The 12,107-nt window shown below is 38.0% G+C and overlaps 1 protein-coding gene across 1 annotated transcript; it reads right to left on the minus strand.

The window, feature by feature from the left end:
- Positions 1-4,587: 4,587 nt before the first annotated feature.
- Positions 4,588-10,603, minus strand: LOC105441631. Its single transcript, XM_011672932.2, has 2 exons — positions 10,224-10,603; positions 4,588-5,370 (listed from the first exon to the last, which is right to left on the minus strand). The coding sequence occupies exons 1-2, from the start codon at positions 10,561-10,563 to the stop codon at positions 4,832-4,834; spliced, it is 879 nt and encodes a 292-aa protein (XP_011671234.1). The 5' UTR covers positions 10,564-10,603; the 3' UTR covers positions 4,588-4,831.
- Positions 10,604-12,107: the final 1,504 nt, after the last annotated feature.

A 12,107-nucleotide genomic window follows, 5' to 3' on the forward strand; every position in this document is an offset into this window, starting at 1 on the left:
TGCATATTTTTTTAAACAAAGGTTGTTCTTGACGACCTGAAAACCTGTCCGAGGATTGCCCGACATATCAAGAAGTAATTTGCAGACTGTATTCCGAGTATTGTAGTTCATTCATTGATAACAGGTTACTGGAATAACTCGTCACTATAGGTTCCCAGGAAAGACAACATCCATGAAATTGAATATGTTAGTGCCCTTTACATGTATCTAGCAATATATCCTTTTCTCATGATGAACTGCAATCTCATCTTGGTGTCTCCTCTCTTGAAGAGAGACGCACATCCCTTTCTCTAAGATTTGCAGAATCACTTCTCCAATCTAAGGTTCATCGACATCTCCTGCCTGAGAGCAGAGTTAATGACTGTAGCCGCATTCTGCGAAATGCACTTGATTTGTCCTTGCCTAAGATGAGAACTACGAGGTACCGAACTTCCCCCATCCCATCTTTCACTCGATCCTTGAATAATAATAAATAGAGGCTTAGGTAATTATCAGTATGTTGTATGTCATGTATTTCAGCAATAATATAATTATGTCCAATATTAATTGTCATGATGATTGGCACAGCAGGTTCTTCCATTCATTCATATTTTGATGTTGCATGTACTTTTATCCTTCCTCTCACTCTCTCATCCCTTTTCTCTATCTGAACTTGCCACTTTTCAAATTTCCTTTTCTTCTTCAGTTCTGATCTTTCCTCTCTATTTCTATTTCACTGCCACCCCCTCTCTCTCAGCTCTGTCTCTCTGTCTCTGTCTCTCTCTCTCTCTCTCTCTTTGCTCTCTCTGCCTCTTCCTCTTTATCCCTTTGTCTCTCCTTCCTCCCCTCTCTTTCTCTCTCACACTTTCTGTCCCTCCCTCCTCCTCTCCACCTCTTTTCTCTTATGATGATGTTTTACATTACAACATTCTATAATTATATTTCTATAATTATATGTTATTTTTACTGTGACCAATAACACCTAAGGAATTCCATTTCTTTTTGAAAATAATGATAAATTGAGGCTTAGGTAATTATCAGTATGTTATATGTCATGTATTTCAGCAATATAATTATGTGCAATATTAACTGCCATGATGATTGGCATAGCGGGTTCTTCCATTCATTCGTATTTTGATATTGCATGTACTTTTATCTTCCTCTCACTCCCTCATTCCTTTTTTCTATTCGAACTTGCTTCTTTTCAAATTTCCTTTTCTCTTCTTCAGTTCTGGTCTTTCCTCTTTATTCTTTATTTCACTCCCTTTCCCTCTCTCTCATCTCTCTGTCTGTCTCTCTGTCTGTCTCTCTCTGCCTCTTCCTCTTACTCCCTTCATCTCTTCTTCCTCCTCTCTGTTTCTCTCTCTCACTTTCTGTCTCTCCCTCCTCTTCTCCACCTCATTCTCTTCTGATGATGTTTTACAGTACAACATTCTTTAATTATCTGCTATTCTTACTGTAACCAATAATACCTAAGGAATTCCATTGTTCTCATGTGCAATATGTTTATACATTATACTGTACTCATATCACGCTTGTGATTAGCACACTGCCAAGACTCCAATTGTAATACTTTTTAATACTTTTTAATACTCAATACTCAATACTCAATACTCAATACTTAATTACAATTTTTCCAATGTTACAGTTAATTGAATTCAAGTATCTGTATACATTTTATTTGTTTATATGTCAACATTTATTCATTTTTGCTAGCAATATTTCATATCTAGTATTTGTTTTTTTTAAATCTTTTTTTGTTGTTTTGTTTTCTTGTTACTACTTTAATGTTTAACTTAAAAATGTATTCATTGTTATATATTTGTCCTCATTTGCTATGTTATCTTTATGTTTTTGAATGCTTTTTATATTGATGTAAACTTGCATTTTTAGTCTTCGGACTTGTTGACAAGTAATGAATAAAACCTTATTTGAACTTGAACTTGAACTTGAACTATCCTCTAGAGGGAGCTTCATAGCTAGAGACGCCCAGCCTAGCTGTTGGGCGACCATTCTTACGGTTCCAGGATGCCTGCCAGCCTCGGGGGACATGACACTTTTTGGCCTAGACCCCGGCGAATGGGAAGCCCTGGCGAGAAATATTCACAAATGGCGACATGCTAAGATGGATGTGCAAAGGAGCGAGAGGATAAGAGTGGAAAATGGAAGGAAAAGGGAAATCCCAGAAATGAAATGCTAACGTCAGCACCATCACAGCAAAGCACAGGTGCGAATCTAGGGGAGGTTTCGGTGGTTTAACCTCCTCCCCTCCCCCCCCCCCCCCTGGGCGGCCAAGTGAAAAAAGTGGGGGGGGGGGGGGGGGGGAGGGGAAAAGAAGGGGAAAAGGGGGAAAAAGAAGGGGGAAAAGTACAACAGTGAAACGGCGCGATTTTTGGAATATCCTGGATACGCCACTGGGTCGACTCCCCCCCCCCCCCCCTCCTTGGCAAAAAGCTAGATCTGCCCCCGAAGCATAACATTCACCTGCACCAACTGCCAGAAAGTGCAGCAGGTAAACTACAAAGCAGACGATAGGCACAAACTCCATTGTCTCTTGAGACAGACCACATATTGTGAATCACATATTCAGACCTTAGTGACCTTGTAGAGCATGTCGAGAGATCGCATTTATTTGCACTTTACTTCACACATTTCTGCTTCTATAATTTCTTTTCTCTACTGTCTGTCCTGGATATTTAATTTCTAGCTATATTTTTTTTTACTATGTTTTCTTTGCTTTGCCATTGTTCTTTGTTGTTTGTTTATGTATATTGTATTGTTTTATGTACCAATACTGCTCCCCATGGTAGACCAGCATCATCATAACAAAACAGCTGTGCTGAACATGGGCTATCCAGCCGTTTATTTTATCTTGTAATTCACTATTCTGACCATTCGTTATTGTTTTACTGAATGAATGTTGTCTTTTTATATGTAAAATAACACAAAAAACAAACATACGTTTACCAACAAGATAGATTCATTCCACGAGCTCTACCATTTCTAATATTTCTACCATTTCTACCGTCTTCCACTACCTTTATCGTATACGTACAATCCATATACCATCTTCCACTGCGTCTACCATTTCTACCATCTCCAATTACCTCCACCCTTTCTATACCGTACGTAGTATCATAACTCATAATAGCGTTCGTTCCCGAGCTAACATAACGGAAGAGCTGTATCGCCGTACAATAGGCCACTTTTGTAATGTAACCAAATTGAATGCATAACTATATATTTGTGAAGTGCCTCCATACAAATTATTTCATTCACCTGATAAGAATAATAGCATTTCAATAGACAGAATCCGAACTGCATACATTAATTGATCTCGGTTGAGTGAATTCTCCCGTCGTGTTTGCGAATTGCGCTCTATTCACTCAAATGCGACGGACCGTTTTCCAAATTGGGGGGGGGGGGCACTAACAAAAAAAAAGCAATTTCTGGGAGAAAAAAGGGGGCACCTACAAACCACACAGGGAAACCTCAAAGTGAACATAAACCATTTTAGACATCGGTGTATACCCGTAACCCCGACATCGTCATGATAGTGATGGCACTACCAGGGATGACATCAATATTTGGTCTGTTCTATATAAATTCACATCTTTCATCCTTCATCACTCCCAATAAAAACAAACATCATAATAATGCACTTCAATAATTGGCTGTTTATTTCGTATGAATGTTTGACAAGTTGCTAGTCGTCGTTTTCTTCTGGAATCTGGCCGCACAAGACCCAGGGTTAAAACCAGATGGTAAACTCAACGAGAATAAAGACTCTGGAAAACCTTATGATCCATGTCGTCACATAACATGACACATCGAACTTTCATTGTAAATACAAGTTGTCTTGATGAAAGTCCAAGCTTCAATGGTTGGAGGGGCCTAGTCTGCGCATGAACATGCAAGCCGAGAAGCCTGTTCAACGTACCGAACCGGGCTGGCCAGAAAATACGCACAAAACGGTTAAATGATTTTATGTCGACAGCCTGTCTGGAATCTCCGCAAAATGCGAAAAATTGAACAGCGTCGATTTTTTTTTCCCTCCTTTTTTTTTGTTGCTTCCATTTAAAATTATTGAAAAATATTAAAAAACTTGAATTCGGCGTAAATATTCATAATTGAATGACACACGCCCTTAAAACTAAAACAACAACAACACAACAACATTTCACAGACTTATTGATGATGCCACGCCCTAGTTTCCCTGGCGCCCCGGTAGCTCGCACACCTGTCCGAGCTGCCTATGAAAATTACTTTCCACCGGGACAACGTCCCCGTATAACCCAACATAATTAGGTATGCAATAATTAACGATACAAACAATATCTGCATGCTATACACCCGTTCTGCAGACAAATAATATTTCTCTCTCTACATGGAACAAGATTTTACTTTGCAGTTGGGTGTGATGGTCTGAATATTAATTTTCGAGCGAGCTAGCGAGCAAAAAAAAAAATATTTTTGAGGCCGCAGTGCGAAAAAATTACATTTTATAAAGAGGACAAAAAAAACAAACCCTGATGAATTTTGAGCACAATCTAATGAAGAAAGACTAAACAGTTATTTTATGAGTAACATAATTATAACATCTATAAATGAAAGCGAGCGAGCTCTAGGAAAAACTAAGAAAAGGGGCCCTGAGTCACTTAAACAGTCGATTAAATCGAAAAAAACACTTCGTGGCAGTACATGAGGCATATAACGTTTGAATGCAGTCTGCATCAGTCATGGCTACTTGGGCACTATACAGTATTGTGTTTCATGGCGTCCAAAGTTTGCTGGTTGGTAGGAGAGTCCTGCATTCTTTCGATATTTGTATTATTCTTTATCTTCTTGACTATTATAAATATGTGCCCATTGCATCCTCTACTAGTTCTGGCGAGTTCACAAATTCTAATTTTGAGACACCGATGGGATCGATGATTCCATCATCGTGCAACAAAAGGTTATGGGCGCTCAACATTGCTTCATCGGTCGGGCAATAGTACGATCCGGCGGCAATACTCTTGGTCAGGAAATCTCGCCAAGCCTTTGGACTATACCGACATCTTGCATGATACTCACGAGTGCCATCGTTCCTGTTGACGGGTGTAGATCTTGGTCGAAACAACTCTTTCATTAGTTCCTGGACTTCTTCGTCATTCCAATCAATATCAGTTGCCGTCGGGTGCTGTCCTCTGTAACCTCCTCTTGGACGATAGTCCTTGTTTAGACCTTCTTCAAACTGCAGTCTCCTTCTCTCGACGATGCCATCGTTGGCCAGTTCTCTGACAGGCCGTGAAAGGTGTTGGGGTTCGGAAGGGTCAGATCCATCATGACAGGAAGACACTAGGCAAGGCGCGTGTTGATCATCAGGGTTGACCTGCTTTTTTAATTGATCTGTTAAAAGAATGAATTCGAAAATAAATGTCAGGAAATGAGTGCCCTGAACTCGGATTCAAGCCAATGACTTACTAACGAGATACCCACATAATTACCTGGGTCGAGACGGTCAAATGAAGAATATTATCTTGCTAGAATGCATTTGGTTTCGCGACAAGGCAGACTGGGCTGTGCATTCTAATGAGCGCCAGTCAGTAACTTCCTCCGTTCCCCACCCACAAGACGCCTTTGTAAATGCCTTACAGTAAAAGAGACACAGTTATAGTAAGCACAGGATTGCGAATTTTTGTACTACTTTTATCAGTCTGCGACCAATTCTATTAACTATTAATCAACGATTATCAATTAAGTGTTCTTTATTGCCCTGGGAACATCTTCACTGTGATTTTAGTTTGGATTTTGGTGGGTATGATCTTCTTGCCTGTTTTACTTCTATACGATTTGGAGAATATAATGTAGCCAAGCAACTTTCATCATAGTCCCATGTGCATGGGTGTCGATCCGGGGGGGGGGGGGTATATCCCCCTAATATTTCAGGTGGGGGGGGGGGGGGAGGTGGCCTGTACGATCACCCCCCCCCCCAACAATTTACTATCAAAAAAAAAAAAATAAGAGAAAAATTAATGATGAGAGCCAGATGAGAGTAGTTGATTATTATTACTCGCAAGATGATCACAAGGACGGATCCAAGGGGGCGGGGGGCACAGGGGACACGTGCCCCCGGCCCCAAAAAAGTGTTAAAATCAGCCCCAATTCGCAAAAAATGTACTGAAAAACAGGGACGTGCCCCCGGCCAAAAAAAAAAAATAGTGTGCACTCCAAATCATTCCCATATGGCCCCATATGGGCTTGCTCCCTGGAAAAAAGGGAAAAGGGGAAAAAACGGGCAGAAGAAAAAAGGAAGGGGGAAGAGAAAAGGAAGCAAGACAAGAGAAAAACGGTTTTGTCCAAATGGCAGCATGCATGAAGGAGACGAAGTTTTCAGTTTGTTCCCTGATTCATACTCAGGGGCGTCGCTAGACCTTTTTCAGGGGGGGGGGGGGGGGGGGGGAGGGTGTAGAGGCCAATGATTACCGACAAAACTAGCCATCAATTAACGACAAAATTAAATGTCCCAATATTTACAAATTTAACCCTGAAGGCTGAATCGTTTTTCCTATGGAATATCTACAGTGCGTCCCAGAAAAAATGAAACCGAGAACTATCGATGTTGTATCATAACTTAATCACAATTATAATAAATAAATGACAGATATTTGGAAAGCTTAGATCCTCCTCTTTAATTTGATGCAACTCAAATGACTCATATCTCACGCATAAGTGATTAAAAGCAATTTGAATAGAGGAAACCAAAAAGTTATTTGGCGGGCGGTATCTGAATTTCAAGTAGAAAATCACATTTCTAGAAAGTTCAATTTCTGCTCTTTCATATGACACCTCAATCAGGAAAAATGAGCCAGGAATAACAAAGTTCTGTTGTTTAAAGTTCGTTTTCACTGGCTACCTGCCGTAGCAACAAACAGAGTTGACAAAAGGCTTAACTCCGTTTCGTTGACAATCAGCCATGCACAAAGAAGACGAAAGACGAAAGCTTTGACGTTTCCTTAAAATATTAGAGAAAGAATTGAAGACGACTCGTTGTACCGTTTTCGACTCTTAATAAGCCTGTCTGAATTCAGTTTCCCCCTTTAGCGCGAAGCGCGGAGGCTCTGACGTTTCCTTAAATTATTAGAGAAAGCAGACGATACCGATTTCGACTCTTAATCCTTGTCTGAATTCAGTTTCCCCCTTCCCGCGCGAAGCGCGAAAAGCTTATACGTTTGATTTAATTATTATAGAAAGAAAACGATACGTTGCACCGTTTTCGACTTTATTAAGCCCTAATCATCTGACCTCAGCCCCCCCCCCCTCGCGCGAAGCGCGGAAGCTTTGACGCTTCCTTAAATTATTTGAGAAAGAAGACTATACGTTGTACCGTTTTCGATTCTTAATAAGCCCTATTTGTCTGAATTCAGTTCCCCCCTCTCGCAGAGCGCGGAAGCTTTGACGTTTCCTTAAACTATTAGATAGCAGACGTTTTTTTGTACCGTTCGCGGCTCTTAACCCTAATTTGTCTGAATTCAGTTTCCCTCCTCTGCGCGAAGCCCGGAAGCTTTGGCGTTTCCTTAAATAATGAGAAAAAGCAAACGATTCGTTTTACTGTTCTTGACTCTTAATCCTTATCTGAATTCAGTTTTTCCCCCTCCCGCGCGAATCGCGGAAGCTAAGACGTTTCCTTAAATTATGAGAAAAAGCAGACGATTCGGTGTACTGTTTTCGACTCTTAATAAGCCTGCCTGAATTCAGTTTCCCCCTTGAGCGCGAAGCGCGGAAGCTTTGACGTTTCCTTAAATTATTAGAGCAGACGATTCGTTGTACCGATTTCGACTCTTAATCCTTGTCTGAATTCAGTTTCCCCCTTCCCGCGCGAAAAGCTTAGACGTTTGATTTAATTATTATAGAAGGAAAACGATACGTTGCACCGTTGATACGTGCTATAGACAATGGCAAAATTATTGGTGCTCTTTTTGTTGATTTAACACGAGCATTCGATACAGTTGATTCATCTATTATGTTAGCTAAACTGCACACAAACAAGTTATCTAATAGTTCGTTATCTTGGTTTAAATCATACCTTATGAATAAAGCAACAAGACAGTACAATGGTGTCAATTAGACAAACTTTGTCAAAATAACGTTCCCTATCTAGGAGTTTCATAAGGTTCGAAACTGGGCCCCTTCTATTTTTGATTTATATTGACGATATGGTCCATGTCTTTAGGGAAGAAAATGTCATAATGTATGCGGATGACACCACTTTCTACGTCACCGGAACTTCTATCCGTGAATTGGAGAATAAATTGCAACACGAAATTAATGCAATAGGTACATGGATAAGTGACAATAGGTTGCATTTAGATACACGGAAAACATAGTTTATTGTTGTAAGGAGTAAACAAAAACTTAGTACCTGCACTAATAACAGCAAATTGCATCACCTACGATGGAGTTTAATCAATCATTGTGTAGGTATTAAATGTCTCGGGATACTAATAGATAAACATTCATTATGGCATGAACAAGTTGATTCTGTATGCAAAAAAAAATATTTGCTGGTCTTGCGATGTTAAATAGAATTCGTCCTTTTGTAGAAAATGATATTCATGTAGATCGAATTACTAAACTTCAAAAGAGGGCAGCCCGTCTGATCCTTAGGTGTAATATTTACAGCCCATCAAAGGAAATGTTCTAAAGTCTGAACAGGATAATAATATTTAATAATAATAATAATAATAATAATAATAATAATAATAATAATAATTATAATATTCAATTTTTATATAGCGCTTAATACAAATGTCTTTAAGCCTTTCAGATATCGAATACATTTTAAAGATACCAAAAAGGGCATTAACTCCCGTATGATAACCGGCAAATTATTCCACAAATTTGGACATAGGTAATACAAAGAGTGTTTGCAGAACTCAGTGTGGCATTTGAGAACGACGAGATCGTGTCTGGCAGATTGCCTCGTATTTTTATCACGTGTTTTACTTAACTCTTGGAAATAATTTGAGTAGTAATCAGGAGAGAGGCCTTGACAGCATTTATAAACAAATGTATATCTCAAGTCATTGGACGTATAATGGATTCTTCGGCACACATACTCACCCGTAGTCTGTTTCATATTTTGTTTAATCCTTATAATTTCTTGTTACTTGTTTTTGTACTTTAACATATTTGATTATTCTATATTCGCAAACATTCACCTTGATATATATCGTTGTTTTACACATGCTCTTTTTAACTATTTACTTGGCATTATTGTTTGCTTTCATTCTTACATTACCCGTATCAGACATCTGAGCAGTAGTTTTACAAAATCATACAATTTACAAGGCACACTGTTTACAGTGTATCGAAACATTTTGTAAAGCACTGGATGCACGTTGCTGGTTTAACAAAGCTTTTTCAGTTCTATGAGATTGTCATGGTTGATTTATGTATTTGCTCTAGTGATTTGGATAACAATAACAATATTGACTGGCTTAACTTTCGGGAGATACCACATATATTGCCCTCACAAGACCCATATTGCCGTCGTCTTTGACTCGGGGCAATATGAGTCTAGTTTGGGAAATATATGTGGTATCCCCCTCAAGGCCAGTCCATAATTATTTTGTGTATGTTTTTAGAGGGGCCCTATGGGAGACCAACTAATGTTGAATGGGCTACCCCGTATCAATAAACAATAATAAAATACAACAAATAACAATAAATAATAATAGGATTTAACACCTACATGATATGTCGTATGCTTATCTAAATGAAATTTATTTAAATGCCACTTTATATAACAAAGGAAGGGAGAACTTCTAAAAGTCATAATGAAATCTTCAATCATCTCTACACATCTCTCAAACGGAACGTCTATTTATCTGTCTGTCTTGTTTACTTTTTGTATGTGTTTCCGTCCTGTTGCTCGTAGTATTTTACTACTTCTCTTGTTTATAATCATTATTTAGTAGTCAGTAGATTTTGTGATATTTATTTATGTTTATATGTATTATTCTTATCTGACGAGTTTGTTCATTTAGGACATACTCATAAGCTACTCATGAGGGACCTTGATTCCACAAGCCTTGCTTTCAACCAAGGTTATCTCATTTAGCTATTGTAACGCCATATTCTGTTAACTTGTTATATTCATGTCATATTTGTAATGTGTGTTATGAAAGAAAGATAAATAAAACTTGAACTTGAACTTGAACATATTATATTTAAGAAGAAAAAAACGTAAAAGCATTTACCCCATCTGGTCCTTGCCTTTCTCAAGACATCAAATCTTCTAATTTTTGAGAGAAGATCAAAAAGAACATTGATGTTGTTCTCATCCAGTGCATCTCTCTCCAGAAGAACTTCTAAGAGATCCAGCGATGAGCCTTGTGATTTAATCCTTTCCTTTACAGGTTTCGATTTGATGATGTCGGATGTAAGAAAGAGGATTTTATTGAGGTCTTCACTGTTGAGGCCTTCTGCGACAGAGTACAACAAAGACCGAAGATTGTTCCTAACGCTATGCTGAGGCCTGAGTAGAACAGAAGAAGAATGAGCCAAAGTGCCATTTCCAGACTGAGACGAGACTATCATTGTGATCACTGTAGCATTCGACGTACGTCAAAATGATCATAATAACTCTCAAAATATCCGCAAAGGGTATACGTCCCGTCAAAATTTCATCCACCCTTATATACACTTCAGCTCACAATAATAAGTTTTCAACCTTTATACAACAGTGGTTCTGATGTATAAGCATAACAGTTTACCTGATGGTGTACCTCAATAATGTAAATGGCGAAAACATGTTCCGTCGTATGAATAATAAGCACCATCGATTGTGTCACATTTAGCATTCAACGAACGAAACATGATACAGAACTCTTAAAATCTATCCTTTCTGTACACCGATGAAAAGATTTTTAGTTGACGTCCGTTATTTGACAACCAGTTTGCAAACTTCGAATACATATATATATATATATATTTCCATAACCGCTGTACGTAGCAGTACCAACCGGCCAACGTAGTGTACGCTCTGTCTTCGTATTTTTCGATGTTAAGTTCCTTGTACAACAATGTCATTCTTTTTGTCTTTGAGTTTTCATTATGTACTTTTGAATGGGGGAATATTAACGTCTGTCGCTGTTAGTCGGTGCATAACATAATTTTCATTCAGTCTAGCTTTTTTCTTTATTGTTCTTTTATGTTTTATGTATTGGTGATAAAACCAATATATTATAATGTACATGATCGGAGCACGGATTTTTTTTTTTTTTTTTTTGTATTCGTAGAATGGCAATTGAAGGTCAACGGATGTCGAGCTAGCTATACAACGATTGTACGAACACCTCATAATCATTCATGTTCTTACCAATGGTGATCAGCAACATAATAGTGTTAGTAGTACTAATACAAATATAATTAGTCACTCCCAGCGTCCAGATACCTGGATGAAAAAATGGAGTGTTATATCAATCATATTCATGTGTATTTATTTTTCCCGAATTTAATATCGAAGGCATAAAATCCTTATGGTCAACTTATTTCTATCTTTAAATATCTTTTTTTAAGATAAAGACACTTATACGTTTCATAGAATACCCACTTCAAATAAGTTTTAGATGAGCCCCTCACAATCTATCTATGAAAATCGGGATATAGAATGAAAGGCAATTTCCTTATTATTTTAAAGGTTTCTTTGTTATGACTACCTACCTTAAAGCCCAAGTCCACTCCCAAAATAACTTACTTTCAATAGAAGCAGAAAATCTGACTAACCAATCTAAGAAAGTCTGAGCAAAATCGGATAACTAATAGGAAAGTTATGAATTTTTAATGAAATTAAAAACTTTGAAAATCACTAGACAAATTGGCAACTCACTCATGAGTCCGTGACGTCATGTCCTCACTATCCACTAATTATTTTCTATATATTGATTATATAAATTTCCTATTTTCTCCTTAAGAATCTAATTTATTCACACCAGCATTCAAGATAGATTAATAGTAATATGTTTTTGTGGGGATGCACTAATAAAGAGTAATTTTGTCCAGTTAAATCATGAAAAATGTGAATTTTGATAAACTAATTATATAAAAATCAATAAATATGAATAGGTCTATACAATATTCAG

This window comes from Strongylocentrotus purpuratus, unplaced genomic scaffold (genome assembly GCF_000002235.5).
Source record: "Strongylocentrotus purpuratus isolate Spur 01 unplaced genomic scaffold, Spur_5.0 spur5_scaffold_10, whole genome shotgun sequence".
NCBI lineage: Eukaryota > Metazoa > Echinodermata > Echinoidea > Camarodonta > Strongylocentrotidae > Strongylocentrotus > Strongylocentrotus purpuratus.

Coding starts and splice junctions, on each gene's coding strand:
- LOC105441631 (XM_011672932.2), bottom strand. CDS start 10,563: ATGATAGTCTCGTCTCAGTCTGGAAATGGCACTTTGGCTCATTCTTCT. Junction 5,371..10,223: donor AAAGGCAAGGACCAGATGGG/GTAAATGCTTTT, acceptor TTCTTTTAACAG/ATCAATTAAAAAAGCAGGTC.